Source organism: Schistocerca gregaria, chromosome 1, assembly GCF_023897955.1.
Source record: "Schistocerca gregaria isolate iqSchGreg1 chromosome 1, iqSchGreg1.2, whole genome shotgun sequence".
NCBI classification, from domain to species: domain Eukaryota; kingdom Metazoa; phylum Arthropoda; class Insecta; order Orthoptera; family Acrididae; genus Schistocerca; species Schistocerca gregaria.
In genome coordinates this window covers 460,969,588-460,989,841 of record NC_064920.1, presented here as the reverse complement: position 1 = coordinate 460,989,841, position 20,254 = coordinate 460,969,588, and the positions used below count along the sequence as shown (strand labels likewise).

The 20,254-nt window shown below is 43.6% G+C and overlaps 1 protein-coding gene across 1 annotated transcript in view; it reads left to right on the top strand.

Annotated features, from left to right (window-relative positions):
- The first annotated feature begins 18,814 nt into the window (after nucleotides 1-18,814).
- The window catches only part of LOC126353926 (uncharacterized), a 72,982-nt gene continuing 71,542 nt past the window's right edge, over nucleotides 18,815-20,254 (top strand). Inside the window, exon 1 of the mRNA XM_050003225.1 lies at nucleotides 18,815-18,887. Within this exon, the coding sequence (XP_049859182.1) occupies nucleotides 18,842-18,887 (46 nt within the window). The 5' untranslated portion in view covers nucleotides 18,815-18,841. The remainder of the gene's footprint in view (nucleotides 18,888-20,254) is intronic.

Sequence of the window (20,254 nt, the reverse complement as noted above, 5' to 3'; positions counted from 1 at the left end):
CCTTGAAGTTTACAGTCAGTGAATCACCCTTAACGACCAAGATGAAAGCACCAGTCACAACCCTATTGTCCTTTGTCCCTTTATGTACACGACGGAGAATGTATACACCCTGTCGCTCCAAGTTAGTACATATCTCATCCTCAGATTGTAAAAACAGGTCTCTATGGAAAATGATGCCCTGGACTAAATTTAGACTATTATGAGAAGTGGCAGTCACTGGTACGTTACCCAGCTTGTTAGAAGTGAGTAGTGCCCGTGACTGAGCAGGGGTTACTGTTTTGATCAGAAATGATGCACTTTTCATTTTGCATATGGCTGCCACTTCTGCAAACTTATCTTCTGAGTTCTCCGCAAAGAACAAGGGCTTTGTTGCCAAGAAGGAATCACCATCGTCAGTCCACATAAAAACCAAATACTACAGGAAGTATTGCTCTGCTTGCCACTTAACGCTACATTCCTCCCACTGAGTAGCCAGGGAAGGTAACATTTTAGGGTTGTATCTCTCAGCATCGAAAGAGCACTGTCCTTTCATAGAGACTGCTGGGCAATATGGCCACCAGTGGCAGACAACTTCATCTGCTTCATTTGCAGCTGATCAACCATAGTGCCACTCACTTGAACGAGGGCTCTCCCCATGGTCACCACCCAGCCTCAGCAATGACTACCTGGCCAGAAATCCGTTTCTTGGAGTCCTCATGCCCTAGTCATGATGAGCGTATACTCCTTGGCATGCCTGAGGAGTTTTTAGCTCAGGCACCAACAGCATGATTCCTGTGTCGTCAGGGGGCTACCACTGTAGAGGTACTTGCTGATTCCCCCCCCCCCCCCCCCCAACACACACACAGTGGGATGGCTACTGTGCTGGGTTTTGGTGTATTACTGTATTAAAGGGGAGGATGCACAGATGGAAAGACACCAAGTGATGGCCTTTCCTGAACGATCCGCATTTCTGGAGAATTTTGAAAAGAGGTGGCCGGTCAAACTTAACGATTTGGACTAGGTGTTTATTTGACGAAAATTTGTAGAATACACTCGAAGAGGAAACGCGAGGCCCACTCATAAACGAGGTCCGAGCAGAGTCGGCACCTAGCAAACCATTCGATGGAGAGGCAGAGGGAGAAAGGGATACTGAAAGTGTAAGCAAGCAGCAAGGAAAGGAAGTAATGCTTCAAAGGCTGAGGCCCCGTGGTAGCTAAGCACGTACTCAAAAAAGAGTTGTGAGCGCCGTGGGGGGATTTCAAAATTCGTAGAAGTCACTTCTCGAAATGAACTTTTTGAAGCTGCGGTCTCGTGATAAGTGGATAAAGTTTTATCGTCATTATGAAAACTGCGAAAACCTCTTCAGAGTTGTCTGTTTTGTATTTTCTATAGCTTATTCCATTGCTCCTCCAGATATAATTTTCAGCCTGGTGAGGAACACTTGGCGAGCTGAGAGAAACTCTCTGCCAGTAGAAGCTGAAGAAGATGATTTAGTCATCTACGGTTTCCTCGTCTTCTTTACGGGGAAGTTTGAACAGCAAGCAGAAATATCAGTAAGGTAAATTCAGTGCTTTGTTGTATTGTGTTTTGAATTTTAGACTACGTATGTGTTTACTCTAGCTTTTATAAAAAAAAGATTCCTAATTTTGTTGAGAAAAAAACCTGGCGATCCTTCTTAAAATCCGCTGTCCTAGGCACTCGCCTAGTCTGTATAGGGCAGGCCAATACATCCCCGACTTAGGTGACCCTAACAAAGTGTGGAAGATGAGCTGGTGACAGTTGCAAATTTCATGGGAAATCCAGTTGTAAATTTAAAGATTTACTGCTACATGGCAAGACTGCATTTACTTGAAATGTGAACTTGATTTACAGGCAGCAGTTGGCGTAGCGGAAAGAACGTAAAATGGCGATCCGAGGGTCGTGGGTGCGAGTCTCTATGACATAAGTTTTCTTAATTTTTTTATTTTCAATTTTTTTCTTATTTACGCTGATAATAAACTGAAATAATGCTCAATATATTGAGAGTATTAATATTTTCATACAAGGCATAAAAAGGCAAACAAAAATTTGGGATTGCAAATAAGTTTTCAAGAATAAAGTGTAAGGCGTACAGGAGAACGTAGTATATCAAATAAGGCGCTTTTATTATTTCACAGCAGATGCTTTGCGCTGATGGGACGATGCTCGCCGAAAAAGATGCAGAAGTAAATTTCTCAGTATCTTATACAAACGTCGCATGTTTACAATTACGTGGTTCTTTCAAAGAATATATATAACAGACTGGTTTATATTCATAAAAGGTTCTCTCACAACCCACAGTCTGGCCGACACGTAAAACATCATATCAGCCAGTATTGGCGAGGATAATTGCTGATGTACAATGTGACACGTTCCCTAGCCTTAAAGGGAAATCAAAAATGTAAATTAGCATTCCAAATTAATAAAGAAGAAGGAAAGTGCCATTAGATGGCGGTCGCGCGGGTATTGTCGCCCGCAATACGGACGACGCAGTGTGATGAAACTGCAACGCTCCGTGCCGAGTTCGGCGTGAAGGGCTAGTATAAATTAAGAAATAAAACATGGACCACCATCAATAATTTAAACGAAGCGGGGCCTGTGTCCGACTGCTGTAGGTCGCACAACGACGTCACCGTTAGTGGACGGAGGGCCGAATCATTCTTTGGGTTACTCGCGCGATAATTGCGGCAAGATGCAAATGAATTGATCGGCGCACCGATCTCAGGGACGTGGAGCGATAAACGTGACTTGAAATTAATGAGAAGTGTTCGGCCATATACGTCCACTAACAATGGGTCGTCAGCGCCTCTTTTCCAGCCGTGATCGTCTGAAAAAACATAAATCATAAAATATTAATAACAAAGCGACATGGAGGGTTGAAATTTGGAAATGAAAATCCTAGTAAAGTTAACTGACTATATCATAAGCACTTAAGGTACATTTTAACATAGATTCATACAGAGAGTCATAACAATGCGTCAGTACCTAATCAGAGCGGGAACAGCATAGAGTAAATATCTCTGGAGTGAGAATTCACATGCGTAGAATAGATTTTGTGTTGTCAACATACATTGTCGGCCTGGTCACGTGTTCTCGGGACGTCGTGTGTTTGTCCGTATAGCGCCCTGTATATTTAGAATGTTACCACATCCCTGGTACAGACGGATTCTTTTCGTACGTGTCGTGGATTATATATATATATGTTTCGCAGACATTTTAACAGCATCCATTAGATACCGGGAATAAACCAGCTACGTAACTTTTAAGGGCAAGTGATATTACATTCTGTTTCTTTGCGATAGGTGTCACAATTCAGATGCACTCGATGTTTGGTAGTTTTCGGTATGATACTGCACATTATAGTATTACAGAGCCTGACGTACATTTTTGCAGTGATAGTCTTGCAAAACGACTTGACAGTACGCTAGTACTTTTGCAAGTGTCCGAAAAACACCGAATTTTCGACACATTAGCGATTATATCCCTGCTAATTCGTCCTTTTTCTGCTATTTTTGCGTATTTATTTTCTCGTTGTTTGTAAACTTTGTACGAGCCGTAATATCTGTTATATAGGCACAAAATCGTAGAAAAATAGGTCTGCAGAATCAAGCCTTAATTATAATGCGTCTCGAAATTTTTCAACCTATACAGTGTCTCTTACTAATATGATAACTATAATTAGAGCTACATAGTATGTACCCATGAAAAGTTACTATTCCTCCTTTCACATATTTTCTTTGCATCCGTAGCAACAACAGTAATTCACTATCGCTATTACACTATCAACAAACGGCGAAAACACTTGATATTATAAACTTCAAACACTGCAGAAAGCACACACGCACAGCGAAGTCCCGAAAACCCGTGACAATCCTGGTTAAATGTTGACAACATGCGCAGAACGAATGCTCACTCCAGAGATATTCACTCTATGGGGAACAGAACAGAGCAAAAACAAGCGGACACCAGAAAAAAGAATTAGACATGAAAATGATTAACGAAATTAAACGGAGGTTGTAAGTCAGCAGATACATCGATAAGTACACACAGATAAAACTATAAGACAGAATGTAATATGGAATCTCTGACTCCGTAAATGTCGGAAATAATTTTAAAAGCAAAATAAATACTACTAATTAAAAAGTAGTACTACAAGTGGACTGTATTTTGATCCAGCCTTCTCGGCATACGACTTCTTTTTCTCTCTCTTGATGAGATAAGAGCAGTTTTGAAATTTTTGACCATATTCTGTACTTATGATAAAAATAGGTATGTGGTTGCACTAGCAGAGTACGTTTACGGAAAGTGGGATTCACTTTAATACTGCAAGATGGCAAACTTTCTTCATCTTGAAAAATCTTGTCGTGTAATGGTGGATTTGTTTGTCCTCTCCACCAGTAAATCAACAGAGGAAATGTACTCTCCTACACGTAGGGCTTCATCACATCAGTCAAATATTTTTGTATTAGGCTGTTGCTAAGTTTCTCAGAGTTTGACTACTTGCATTTGTAAGTGGGCTGTTTAGGTTTTTATGTTGGTAACGCCACGTAGCGCTCTATATGAAAATCACTGACTGTGCTGTGTGTAGGCTGTGGTTGGTTTGCATCGTTGGAGTATATGCTATTGTAGTGTTGGGCAGTTGGCTGTTAACAGCACGTAGCGTTGCGTAGTTGGGAGGTGAGCCGCCAGCGGTGGTGGATGTGGGGAGAGATGGCAGAGTTTTGAGACGTGTGTCCATCAGAGACAGTAAATTTGTAAGATTGGATGTCATGAACTGATATATATATATATATATATATATATATATATATATATATATATATATATATATATATATATATATATACACTCCTGGAAATTGAAATAAGAACACCGTGAATTCATTGTCCCAGGAAGGGGAAACTTTATTGACACATTCCTGGGGTCAGATACATCACATGATCACACTGACAGAAACACAGGCACATAGAAACAAGCAACAGAGCATGCACAATGTCGGCACTAGTACAGTGTATATCCACCTTTTGCAGCAATGCAGGCTGCTATTCTCCCATGGAGACGATCGTAGAGATGCTGGATGTAGTCCTATGGAACGGCTTGCCTTGCCATTTCCACCTGGCGCCTCAGTTGGACCAGCGTTCCTGCTGGACGTGCAGATCGCGTGAGACGACGCTTAATCCAGTCCCAAACATGCTCAATGCGGGACAGATCCGGAGATCTTGCTGGCCAGGGAAGTTGACATACACCTTCTAGAGCACGTTGGGTGGCACGGGATACATGCGGACGTGCATTGTCCTGTTGGAACAGCAAGTTCCCTTGCCGGTCTAGGAATGGTAGAACGATGGGTTCGATGACGGTTTGGATGTACCGTGCACTGTTCAGTGTCCCCTCGACGATCACCAGAGGTGTACGCCAGTGTAGGAGATCGCTCCCCACACCATGATGCCGGGTGTTGGCCCTGTGTCCCTCGGTCGTATGCAGTCCTGATTGTGGCGCTCACCTGCACGGCGCCAAACACGTGTACGACCATCATTGGCACCAAGGCAGAAGCGACTCTCATCGCTGAAGACGACACGTCTCCATTCGTCCCTCCATTCACGCCTGTCGCGACACCACTGGAGGCGGGCTGCATGATGTTGGGGCGTGAGCGGAAGACGGCCTAACGGTGTGCGGGACCGTAGCCCAGCTTCATGGAGACGGTTGCGAATGGTCCTCGCCGATACCCCAGGAGCAACAGTGTCCCTAATTTGCTGGGAAGTGGCGGTGCGGTCCCCTACGGCACTGCGTAGGATCCTACGGTCTTGGCGTGCATCCGTGCGTCGCTGCGGTCCGGTCCCAGGTCGACGGGCACGTGCACCTTCCGCCGACCACTGGCGACAACATCGATGTACTGTGGAGACCTCACGCCCCACGTGTTGAGCAATTCGGCGGTACGTCCACCCGGCCTCCCGCATGCCCACTATACGCCCTCGCTCAGAGTCCGTCAACTGCACATACGGTTCACATGCACGCTGTCGCGGCATGCTACCAGTGTTAAAGACTGCGATGGAGCTCCGTATGCCACGGCAAACTGGCTGACACTGACGGCGGCGGTGCACAAATGCTGCGCAGCTAGCGCCATTCGACGGCCAACACCGCAGTTATTGGTGTGTCCGCTGTGCCGTGCGTGTGATCATTGCTTGTACAGCCCTCTCGCAGTGTTCGGAGCAAGTATGGTGGGTCTGACACACCGGTGTCAATGTGTTCTTTTTTCCATTTCCAGGAGTGTATATATATATAATGACTTTTCAACACTATTAAGGCAAATACGTTGTTTGTTCTCTATAAAAATCTTTCATTTGCTAACTATGCCTATCAGTAGTTAGTGCCTTCTGTAGTTTCAATCTTTTATTTAGCTGAAGTAGCGGCGCTCGCTGTATTTCAGTAGTTTGAGTAACGAAGATTTTTGTGAGGTAAGTGTTTGGTGAATGGTATAGGTTAATGTGAGTCAGGGCTATTCTTTTTTAGGGATTTTTGAAAGTCAGATTGCGTTGCGCTAAAAATATTGTGTGTCAGTTTGGTGATGATCAGAATAAGTAAACAGAGAAATGTCTGAGTACGTTCAGTTGTGCTCAGCTGTTTGAAAATCAAATAACGTAAGGTGTTTATCAGTACAGTAATTCATTAATTTTTCTAAGGGGACATTTCATATGTCGACCCTTAGCCGAGGATACTTCACTGGAATCTTCTGATTTTTTCTTGTAGTTTCTGTAATTAGTGTAGCTGTCGTTTATTGCTAGCGCGTAATTATAGAGAGAATTTCCTTTGAAGTTGTAGTTTTTCATTATTGTACAGTAAAACAGTTGTGGCATGCATGTTGATTTGCACCAAGTATTTCTCAGCTGCGCTTGCAATTAAGGAGATATTATTTTCAGTACTATGTTAATGTGTTTTCTTATTTTGCTCTTCAAATTGTGCTTTTCTGTGTTATCGTGTGAAATATTGTGACAATAATGGCGTGTGAAAAACGTAATACTAGGCTCCAAAGTAAACTGAGAAATGACATTAAAGACGAAAGCAGTGTGTTAGCGCCACCGTGTAATGAATTAACTAATGTTCAAACTAGTAATTTGGTAATTGTGCATAGGGAAATGGAGCGGGATCCAAATAATGGTGTAGACAGTGAATAAATTAGTGAACAGGGAAGCATAATCGATCGATCGGTCGGCAACAGCTCGCCTCAGGAATCCGAAATGACAGGACACAATCTCGCAAATACTGTAGATTCAGGTTTTGGGTCCTCACCGTTCTCAAATAATTGAAGACACATTTTCTGCTTGTCAAAATGTAAATGTTTCCGGTGCAAATTCACTGCCGAAAAGCACTGAGGAACATGTTTCAGACACCAGTGCATTGTTATTACAATTAATACAACAAATGGGGCAAAAGCTTCAAAAGTTAGACACAATGGAAAAAAATCTTAAAAAGTTAGACTTGATGGAACAAAATCAGAGATAAACACAGCAAAAGCTTCAAAAGTTAGACATAGTGGAACAAAGTCTTCGAAAGTTAGACACAATGGAACAAAATCTTCAAAATTTAGACACTACGCTTGAACAAACACGTGAAGATTTAACTACTGAGTTACATAAAACATCGAATCGAAATGTCAAAAAGTCTGTGATGACGTAAAAACACAAATTTGTGAGTATTTTCAACCTATTTGTTCGCGGCATGAAAAGGCGTTACAGAATCACGAAGCAGCCATAAAAAAACTGCCAACTATTGTTCATGAAAATCACGAGACCTTGCGGGCTAAAATTGACTCAGTTGCATCTACCGATTCGGTTACGCTACTTGCAAAAACTCAGGGAAACTTAAAGGACACAGTTGATACTCTGAAAATTGGTTCAGAAAGACACATGGAGGAAATTAGTTCATTATCAGAGAAAGTAGTCGAACTTTCGGATCAGCTAAATAATTTATCTACGAAGGTAGAATGACACAAGACCGGTAGTCTTTAATGATACAGAAGAGTACGAACAAATTAGGAAATTCAAACAAAATCAGAATCAAATTAATATGCAACACTAAAGAGAAATCCGGGAAGTACAAGATCAGTTGACACCGGTAATACAAGAATCAGCACTGTCTTTCCGTTGGAAAGACAACACTTCTTCTTCAAGACTGCATGGAAATGCGGTGGTGGATGTGGGGAGAGAAGTGTCGGAGTTTTGAGAGCAGATGATCTGGACGTGTGTCCATCAGAGACAGTAAATTTGTAAGACTGGATGACATGAACTGGTATATATATTATGACTTTTGAACACTATTAAGGTAAATACATTGTTTGTTCTCTGTCAAAATCTTTCATTTGCTAACTATGCCTATCAGTAGTTAGTACCTTCTGTAGTTTGAATCTTTTATTTAGCTGGCAGTAGTGGCGCTCGCTGTATTGCAGTAGTTCGAGTAACGAAGATTTTTGTGAGGTAAGTGATTTGTGAAAGGTATACGTTATTGTTAGTCAGGGCCATTCTTTTGTAGGGATTTTTGAAAGTCAGATTGCGTTGCGCTAAAAATATTGTGTGTCAGTTTAGTGATGATCAGAATAAGTAATGAGAGAAATGTCTGAGTACGTTCAGTTGTGCTCAGCTGTTTGAAAATCAAATAACGTAAGGGGTTTATCAACACAGTAATTCATTAATTTTTCTAAGGGAACGTTTCACATTGTAAGTAACGCAAAAATTGAAAATAGAAATAGTTCCCAAGTAGGGGATTCGACCCCACGACGGTCGGATTATTGTTCTGCACTCTTTCCGCTGCACCAATCGCTGCCTGAAAACTATGCTAACATAAATGACTCATGCCACGCACAACCCATGCCAGAAATGCTGTTTTTTTTTTTTCACCAACGTCTGCCCATTTGGTGCTCCCCCTTCCGTCGCTTTCATATATGCTCAAGCCCTGCATGTACCACAAATATGGACGCAACTGGTGATGACAAGTGGGCGCGCTCCCCTTGTGAGCTTGGTCAAGTGCGCTTTTGATTGACAGTCATGTTTATAATGAGAGTTCGTTTAAAAACTCATTCTTCAAAGTCTTATCATGAGAGTTCATTACCATTATACCCCTCACTACCGAATCAGCAGTCGTTTTTTTTATATTTATCATTAAGGTACTGGGCTTTCCAGTCATGTGTTATTCCTTGCAACTGAGAAGTCCATTCTCTGTACTTTTCCCGTTTTTCGTAACACAACTGAAAAAAAATTATCCCTTGCAGCAGCTTCATAAATTTGCGAATCACAATATTCTGCTAGCTTCTTTTCCGTTTGCATATCCGCTAATGTACTCGTATTAGGCTCCACTTCTTGAGTAAGTTCATGTGTAAGCATATAAATGTGTGCGTCAGTAAATGCAAGTAGAAAAGCTTTCTGCTTTATGTCACCTGTTATTCTGTGGACGAAGAACGACTATTCTAACCTGGCGCTGTACAGTGTGACCAAGTCTGTTAACATTTGATAATTCAATGTTGCTGTTGTTGTAGTCTTCAGTCCAGAGACTGGTTTGATGCAGCTCTCCATGCTACTGTATCCTGTTGTAACATTACAAGTCAAGATAGCTGTAACGGAAATTGAATAGCGTAAAGTTATCGTTAAAAACGCACGCCGCGCGATTTGTTACGATTTGGTCGGTCATAATAATAGTAACATGCTTTTGAATACAATTAAAATATAACGGCGATACCTATTTAGTGTTATTGGAAATAATATGTAGTAAATTAATGAGTAAGGTAGCCGATCCTACAAGAAGAGGTAAAATTGGGCATATTAAGGTGTTTTGCTTTATATCGACTAAGCCGATGATATGGGTATTTTTTTCCTTTTCCTCTTTTTTAAAAAAAGTAAAGAAGTGCTAGTTGTGCGTTGTGAATAATATAGGGGCGAATTTTAAATAGCTACAGTGTATAATCAGACTAACAAATAGACATTCAGTTACGCGAAATGGCGGATAGCGAAGTGTGGTCATTAAACTAACTACACCTACAGGGCGGTCAATTCCGGGATAAGTCTATTCGCATCTCACGAGGGACGCGGTATTGGCTTCCTCAACGGCAACGGCCTTGACGCAGTGAATGCACCGGTTCCCGCGAGATCACCGAAGTTAAGCTCTGTCGCGTGTGGCCGGCACTTGTATGGGTGACCATCCAGGCCGCCATGCGCTGTTGCCATTTTTCGTGGTGCACTCAGCCTCGTGATGACAATTGAGGAGCTACTCGACCGAATAGTAGCGGCCCCGGTCAAAGAAAACCATCGTAACGACCGGGAGAGCGGTGTGCTGACCCCACGCCTCTCCTATCCGCATCCTCAACTGAGGATGACACGGCGGTCGGATGGTCCCGGTGGGCCACTTGTGGCCTCAAGACGGAGTGCTTTGCTTGCTTGTCTTCCTCAACACCCAATTATCCAGAATTTCATTCTTTCACGATGGACCAGATTGGGATTTTGATTCAGAATGGTGCTTCTCAAATACTGTATTTGACATCGGATCTCTTCTAAATGAGAGTTATGTATTGTATGTAATTGATTCTGCAATAAATAGTGAGAACTTTGAACAGTTACTCAGTAGTTGTGTTAACTGTAGCCACTTTGGGAGGATTGATATAATACTTTTACGCGTTTTAAGTGTAGTTGTAAGCTGAGTCCTAGCAAACCTCATTGCTAAATTATATCCTACCCTCTGGATACTATCGATACTACGTTCATTTCTCCTGTACAACTCGTATTACAGTGACGAATTTCTACCAAAAACTGATAGCCAGTACAAAAAAGCCTTGTTTTCACGTGTGGTTACATAAACAGAAATAAAACGATAGTGTGTTCATTAATGTTAACGTTAATCATGTGTACAAATGCTGTAAACTAGCTTGTCCCACATCAGTTCGATAAAAGAGTCGTTCAAATTACCTATGGAACATGTAACTAACTGTTAACATGACAGTCGTTTGATCTCGACCAATACGAGCAGCAAAACCACGAAACGATAACCCTGCAGTCTCGATAGGCTGCAGTCATACTGCTGTCGAATGGTAAAAAGTGCAGATGGACGCTTCTCCTCCTTACATAAAGCATAACGCGAGCTTCTCACAAACATGAAACACCGAAATGCGAGTTATGGCAATGATAAATCCGTTGCATTACCGTCCTGCAGATAATGTAGATGGTGTCACTCGTACCTGCTTCGTGTGGTTGTACTGAAATGCTAATTATTTCTTGCCAATTTAACATTTGTTCCACGCTGGTTTCACGGTATTGCAGTTTTAGTGGCCAGAGTATATAGTTGTCATTTGAATCATTTGTGTCTTGATATGTTCTTAGTTCATGGTACAAGGATCATTTCATTAGCTCTTCATGATGTTGCAATTTTCACAACCACTGTTGCAGTAAACTTCCGCACGAGTCTGTATGATTTTTCAAGATGTGTATATTCTTGCAACTTTATTCTTAATGTAAGGAACACAGTGTACAGGGTGTCCAAAAAGAACGACCCGATTTCAAATGGAATTATTTTTTAGAAAGAAGGGCTTAACACCAACAAATTGCACACTAAATTATTCAGAAAAGACATGAGTTTATAAAGATCCATCATAGATGTTCAATATGTCCTCCATTGGCTGCACAGACGACATCTAGCCGATAGCTGAATTCATCCCAAACTGAGTGTAAAGGGTCTTCTGTCACTGAAGCTACAGCAGCAGATATTCTGGTTTTTAGTTCATCGATGTCACAAGGTAAGGTAGGAACGTAAACACATTGTTTAACATATCCCCACAGGAAGAAATCACATGGTGTTAATCAGGGGACGTAGGAGGCCAAGAGTGTAAAGCCTGATCTCGCGGTCCTGTACGCCCTATCCAACGTTGAGGCATGTTGGCATTGAGGAAACTGCACACGTTGTTGTGCCAGTGTGGTGGTGCTCCATCTTGCTGATAGATGAAATTATCAGAGTCAAGTTGTGGGAATAACCAGTTCCTTAGCATTGCAAGATATGATTGTCCTGTTACGGTTTCTTACTCAGAAAAGTAGGGTTCATAAATCTTGCTTTGTGAAACAGCACAAAAAATTCACTTTTTTTGAATCACATTCGTGTTCAGTTGTTTCATGAGTATTTTCGAGCCCCCATATACACACATTATGATGGTAAACCTTACCACTAATTCGGAAAGTTGCCTCATCGCTGAATATCAACTGTGACATAAAAGTGTCATCGTCCATGTCCTCTAGAATAGCAATGCTAAAGCCCACTCGCTTCACTTTGTCAGTATCTCGAAGAGATTGTACCAGCTGTAATCGGTACGGTTTGAGGACTAAACACACACCACACTGTAATGCGCGGTAACGCAAGTTCTCGGCTAGCACGACACATGGAGTTGTGGGGGCTCCACTCAAATGCTCGTCGGATTTGTTCCACTGTTCAGGAACGCGTGACCGGCCAGGACTTTTGTCTTTACAGAGGCACCCTGTTTCTTCAGAGTGTTTATACCACCATCGAATGTTCTGTGGTGATGGTGGTTTAGCACGAAATCGAATATGAAACGCCCGCTGAACTGCGATCACTGACTGAGTACGACTAAATTCAATAACACAATATGCCTTCTGTTGCGCTGACGCCAGTTGCGCGAGACTGGCAGCACGCTCCAGGTCAGCGCTTGTAGCGACATCTAGCGGTTTTTTTGTGAAACTCCAGACCACGACGATTACACCTAGCGCAGTTTCAGTTACCTAGAGATATTTCTCTCAATATTACTACAAGTTAAAATCGGTTCATTCTTTTTGGGACACCCTGTGTTTCAGCAACGCGCGTCCCATGCTCGTGACTAGAGCCGCGCTCTACCAAAACCACGGTTCAGTAGTTTAGGTACAATCAGTGAGTGGTAGGATTACTGGTAGCATTGGCAGGAAAAGAAAAGTAAATGAATGTATGAGGGTGAAAATGAGAGTTGATGACTTTTTTTGGTTTGTTTTGCGTGGAATTAGAACTGCAAGTTGTTTACAGTTAGCTCTTTGTGTATTTTATATCCTTACAAATTATACAATACATTTTATCAGGGCTTTTCGGAAAGTAAGGTCCGAACGCTCGTGAAATGGAAGCTATTGTTACTATACCTTCCAGCTGCTTCTATTTATAGTCTCCACTCCGACGTTTGTCGAAGTGTTGTACCACCCTCATCGCAGAAGGCAGCAACCTGTGCTTTACTCCACTCCTCTACGCTTGTCTTCATAGCCAGTGATTCACATGAGCAGAGATGAACTTGGAGCTAGTCCAGGCTGTATGGTGGGTGATCAAACACTTCCCTTTGGGAACGTTGCAAGGGTGTCCTCATTGCCTCAGAAGTGTGTGGGCGAGAACTGTCGTGAAGAAGGAAATGCATGGCAGGTACGCTGTGTAGGGTTGCATGAAATCAGGCGAAGACTCTCAGTGGGCATCCATACTTGGCGGGAGACACTATTGTTCTAGGCATTTTTATGTGCACACTGTGAGCTCGGAACTGAAAAGAGCGACGTGCCGCCACCGACAGGCACACTATTTTATGCAAGTATAGTTTACATACACAAACATAAAAAATATGTATGATTATCATTGTTATTTTGTTCTCAATAGAGTGTTCTTCGTCATGATCGCTTATTGATAAGTGATAAAGTTATTTATGAATAACAGGAACACATTTTATGTAAGCTCGACAAAGGACTGAAGCTATATTTGATATGTTTTCTCAAATTTTATCTTTATATCGACAAAGTGCTGAAGATATACACTCCTGGAAATTGAAATAAGAACACCGTGAATTCATTGTCCCAGGAAGGGGAAACTTTATTGACACATTCCTGGGGTCAGATACATCACATGATCACACTGACAGAACCACAGGCACGTAGACACAGGCAACAGAGCATGCACAATGTTGGCACTAGTACAGTGTATATCCACCTTTCGCAGCAATGCAGGCTACTATACTCCCATAGGGACGATCGTAGAGATGCTGGATGTAGTCCTGTGGAACGGCTTGCCATGGCATTTCCACCTGGCGCCTCAGTTGGACCAGCGTTCGTGCTGGACGTGCAGACCGCGTGAGACGACGCTTCATACAGTCCCAAACATGCTCAATGGGGGACAGATCCGGAGATCTTGCTGGCCAGGGTAGTTGACTTACACCTTCTAGAGCACGTTGGGTGGCACGGGATACATGCGGACGTGCATTGTCCTGTTGGAACAGCAAGTTCCCTTGCCGGTCTAGGAATGGTAGAACGATGGGTTCGATGACGGTTTGGATGTACCGTGCACTATTCTGTGTCCCCTCGACGATCACCAGAGTTGTACGGCCAGTGTAGGAGATCGCTCCCCACACCATGATGCCGGGTGTTGGCTCTGTGTGCCTAGGTCGTATGCAGTCCTGATTGTGGCGCTCACCTGCACGGCGCCAAACACGCATGCGACCATCATTGGCACCAAGGCAGAAGCGACTCTCATCGCTGAAGACGACACGTCTCCATTCGTCCCTCCATTCACGCCTGTCGCGACACCACTGGAGGCGGGCTGCACGATGTTGGGGCGTGAGCGGAAGACGGCCTAACGGTGTGCGGGACCGTAGCCCAGCTTCATGGAGACGGTTGCGAATGGTCCTCGCCGATACCCCAGGAGCAACAGTGTCCCTAATTTGCTGGGAAGTGGCGGTGCGGTCCCCTACGGCACTGCGTAGGATCCTACGGTATTGGCGTGCATCCGTGCGTCGCTGCGGTCCGGTCCCAGGTTGACGGGCACGTGCACCTTCCGCCGACCACTGGCGACAACATCGATGTACTGTGGAGACCTCACGCCCCACGTGTTGAGCAATTCGGCGGTACGTCCACCCGGCCTCCCGCATGCCCACTATACGCCCTCGCTCAAAGTCCGTCAACTGCACATACGGTTCACGTCCACGATGTCGCGGCATGCTACCAGTGTTAAAGAGTGCGATGGAGCTCCGTATGCCACGGCAAACTGGCTGACACTGACGGCGGCGGTGCACAAATGCTGCGCAGCTAGCGCCATTCGACGGCCAACACCGCGGTTCCTGGTGTGTCCGCTGTGCCGTGCGTGTGATCATTGCTTGTACAACCCTCTCGCAGTGTCCGGAGCAAGTATGGTGGGTCTGACACACCGGTGTCAATGTGTTCTTTTTTCCATTTCCAGGAGTGTATTTGATATGCTTGTGTTATGCGTTTTTTCAAAATTTACCTTTATATTGAAGTAATTGCTTTTCTAGCTCTATATGATAGGTCTGTATTATTTTTAAACTTCTACTAGGAGATCCCTTTGTTTCACCTTACAAATCAACGATTTTCAAATAATACCTGAACGAAACATTAACAGTTGCAGTTTTGCTACAAATACTATCTATTTTTAATTAACAGACAGGAGGACAACTACACTGCCTAAAAAAATTAGTACATTTGGAAAGAGGACGTCGATTTTGGTCTGATAACGGCATATGCCACGTTGGTTCAGTCTGGAACCGGGCGACCGCTACGGTCGCATGTTCGAATCCTGCCTAGGGCACGGACGTGTGTGATGTCCTTAGGTTAGTTTGGTTTAAGTAGTTCTGAGTTCTAGGGGACTGATGACCTCAGATGTTAAGTCCCATAGTGCTCAGAACCATTTGAACTATATGCCACTTGTGAGATAGCAGATGTACTGATAATAATTTAAACGCCGTCCGCCAACAGATAGCGTAGTGGAAGAGCTACCAGTGTCTACCCTCTAATAGGAAATGCTTACAACCAGAAGCGTAGCAGATGTGTGAAGCAAACAGGCAACCGTGCCACAGAGACGCACTCGTGATTCCTACAGCCAACTGAGTAAGTTTGAAAGGGGTCAAAATCTGGCCTTCCGATTGGATGGATAGTACTTTCGGAGAACTGCCACGCAAGTTGGACGTGCTGCGTCAGTTGTGCAACGATTTTGTTATCAGTGGTCACGTGAACATTCTCGCACCCATAGACGAGGTTCTGGACGACCACGCAGCACAGATGCCCGTCAGTATCGTCGTACTGTAAGGGCAGCAATGGCAGATCATAAAGCTACCACAGTACAGATAAGAGGGCTTGTGAGCCCAGACGTGTCAACACGAACTGTTACGAACCATTACTAGCAATGGGACTATAAGCACCCACACCTGTAGCCCATCTTTCACTCACACCACAGCCTCGACTTGGACGGCTCGACTGATGCTGGAAAAAAGGAAGGAAGGCAGATTGGGTTTAATGTTCCGTCGACATCAAGGTCATTAGAGACAACAGTACTGGCACTTGCCTGGAGTGATTTAGGGAAATCGCAGAAAATATAAATATGGACTGCCGAATGTGGATTTGAACCGTCATCCTCGCGAATATGAATCCAGTATGCTAACCAAAGCGCCACCACGTTCGGTTCGATTGGTGCCGCCAGAAAATCACTTGTAAGATTAAGGAAAGACAAAGCTACGTTTGTAGCATTTGTAGACTTAGATAAAACTTTTGACAATGTTCAGTGGAATACTCTCTTTCAAATTCTAAAGGTGGTAGGGGTAAAATGCAGGGACCAAAAGTCTATTTACAATTTGTACAGAAACCAGATGGCAGTTATAAGAGTCTAAGGTCATGAAAGGGAAGCATTGGTTGGGAAGGGAGTGAGACAGGGCTGTAGCCTCTTTCCGATGCTATTGAATCTATATATTGAGCAAGCAGTGAAGGAAACAAAAGAAAAGTTCGGAGTAGGTATTATAATCCATGGAGAAGAAATGAATACTTTGAGGTTTGCTGATGACATTGTAATTCTGCCAGAGACAGCAAAAGACTTGGAAGAGGAGTTGAACGGAATGGACAGTGTCTTGAAAGGAGGGTATAAGATGAACATCAACAAAAGCAAAACGAGGATAATGGAATTAAGACGGGTGATGCTGAGGGAATTAGATTAGAAAATGAGACACTTAAAGTAGTGAAGGAGTTTTGATATTTGGGGAGCGAAATAACTGATGATGGTCGAAGTAGAGAGGATATAAAATATAGACTGGCTATGACAAGGAAAGCGTTTCTGAAGAAGAAAAAATTGTTAACATCGAGTATTGATTTAAGTGTCAGGAAGTCGTTTCTGAAAGTATTTGTATGGAGTGTAGCCATGTATGGAAGTGAAACATGGACGATAAATAGTTTGGAGAAGCAGAGAACAGAAGCTTTCGAAATGTGGTGCTACAGAAGAATGCTGAAGATTAGATGGGTAGAGCACACAACTATTGAGGAGGTATTGAATATAATAGGGGGGAAAGAGGAGTTTGTGGCACAACTTGACTAGAAGAAGGGATCGGTTGGTAGGACATGTTCTGAGGCATCAAGGGATCACCAATTTAGTACTGGAGGGCAGTGTGGAGGGTCAAAATCGTAGAGGGAGACCAAGAGATGAATACACTAAGTAGATTCAGAAGGATGTAGGCTGCGGTAGGTACTCAGAGAGGAAGAAGCTTGCACAGGAGAGAGTAGCATGGAGAGCTGCATCAAACTAGTCTCAGGACTGAAGACCACAACAACAACAACAAGATGGAATGGCTTGTAAGATAATTTTCAGTTATAAAAGCAGGTTCTGTCTGCATACCAGTGGTGGTTGTTTGCATATATGACGTAGACTTATTAAGACTGTCTCGCAGAGTGCATCCGTCCAAGACACACTGACTCCACTGCAGGCCTTGTGGTCTGGGGTGCGATTAGCTACAATTCTCGTTCATCTTTAGTGTTTCTGGAGGGGACGCTAACTAGCGCTTGGTATGTGCAGAATGTTGCTAGACCCGTTGCTCTGCCATTCTTGCAACTTGACGGTCACGTGTTGTTCCAACAGGATAATGCTCACCCTAACGCTGCCCATGAAACTCAAAGTGGTCTGCAAGACATGCAGCAACTTTCCTGGCCAGCACGATCTCTGGACTTGTCTCTAATCGAGCACATGTGGGATAAGATGGGACAAGAAGTGACTCCTGCAAACTCGTCAGCCAACAACTCTTACAGAACTGCATGAACAGGTCGAGCAGGCGTGGAATAACGTATCCCAGGACAATGCTCACCATCTGTACGATAGACTACATGCCAAAGTCAGAGTCGGCGCTGCACTACGTACTAAAATGAGTGTTTCAGAGTGGTCGATACCTGGTATCTCACAACTGCTTGTGCCACTGACCTTAAATGTAAACATTTCAGGTACTCCATATGCACTGCTGCAAACAAAAAATCTTGGGTGATATGGAAACTTCTAATGCAGAGTTCCAATTTTTTCCCAACAATTTGTGTAGAACAAAAATGTTCAGTAGGTTACAGAGTCCTTTATACAATTCTCACTCAGTTTGTTGATGGTTTATCGCTTCCAGTCTCTAGAGGAACCTAGTAAGATACTGATGGACTACGCAAATGAAGCAATCGAAATGAGATAACGCCCGATAGGTATGCAACACAACTAACGTACATGCAATGCGGTTACTATCTTAACTGACCAAGACTACTATGAAAATTACCGCAGCCTACGGTAGTTTTACAACTCTACTCGTGACGACCGCCACGCTGGGCTTGTCTGCGGGTCAGGACAGTTCGAGCGGCGTCCGCACGCCGGGCAGATAGCGCTGATGTGTTTGCAGGGCGCTGCGCAGCTGACAGGCTGTGGCGATAGCGAGATGTGGCGAGGCTCGCGAACTCGCGTGTCTGCGGCTACCTGACGGCTAGCGCGGCGCCGGGGCGGATAACCGCCCTCCAGGCAAGCCGGTCTCGCAGTAGCCGACCATCCGCTGGGTAGCGAGCTCCCTTGTAGCCTGCCGATGAAGAACGTGGCCAACAGGAACTTCTCAGCAACTCCATCTCCACGTAAGGGTGATAGTGTAGTTATATACAGTTTCAATGTCTGTATCGTCAGGATCTAAATGTAACGTTTTAAGGTACTTCAACAGAAACACAGACCTATTGTGGCGCCGGCACATCTTCATCCCAGGAATTGATACTTTCAAAGCTGAAGAGTAGTCAAGTAACTGTGAAATTTTCTGTAGAATTGCTGAAGGCGAACCCCGGTCTTGTCGTTGTTCTTCTGACACAAGGCACAGTGTGATTCTCTCTGTGTTTATTTGATTTTGGTCATCAGCCTTATGTCTCGTTTGGTGTGACTCGCCATGACTTCTTTTCCATTCTCAGAGTAGCATTTACATTTACAGCAAACGTCCTGAATTATTTGGATACATACATTTGCCTTACCCTTCTTTGTGTTACATACCAGGTAATCAAAAAGTTAGTATAAATTTAAAACTGAATAAATCACGGAATAATGTAAATAGAGAGCTACAAATTGACACACATGCTTGGAATGACATGGGGTTTTATTAGAAACAATAAAATTCAGAGGTTCAAAAAATGTCCCATAGATGGCGCCTCATCTGATCAGAATAGCAATAATTAGCATAACAAAGTAAGACAAAATAAAGATGATGGTCTTTACAGGGAATGCTCAATATGTCCACCATCATTCCTCAACAATAGCTGTAGTCGAGGAATAATGTTGTGAACAGCATTGTAAAGCATGTCCGGAGTTATGGTGAGGCATTGGCGTCGGATGTTGTCTTTCATCATCCCTAGAGATGTCGGTCGATCACGATACACTTGCGACTTCAGGTAACCCCAAAGCCAATAATCGCACGGACAGAGGTCTGGGGACCTGGGAGGCCAAGCATGACGAAAGTGGCGGCTGAGCACACTATCATCACCAAACGACGTTCGCAAGAGATCTTTCACGCGTCTAGAAATATGAGGTGGAGCGCCATCGTACATAAACATCGTACGTTCCAGCAGGTGTTTATCGGCGAGGCTGGGGATGATGCGATTCTGTAACATATCCGAGTACCTCTCACCCGTCACGGTAGCAGTCCAGCGCCATCTGTCGGACATTTTGTGAACTTTTTTTTCTAATAAAACCCCATGTCATTCCAAGTATGTGTGTCAATATTTACCTCTCTATGTACATTATTCCGTGGTTTGTTAAGTTTTCAAATTTATACTGACTTTTTGATCACCCAGTATATCGCAGATACCAAACTTTTTACCTAATCAGTCCACCTAATCATAAAATGAAGGCTTTCACGACCGGATGTTTCAACTGCCGAGAATTCTTCCGGGTTGTATGGCCGTGGTCCTTGGAACTCTTCTATCCCTGATGTTTCGTCCAAGGCTGCGTTGGAAATCTTCAG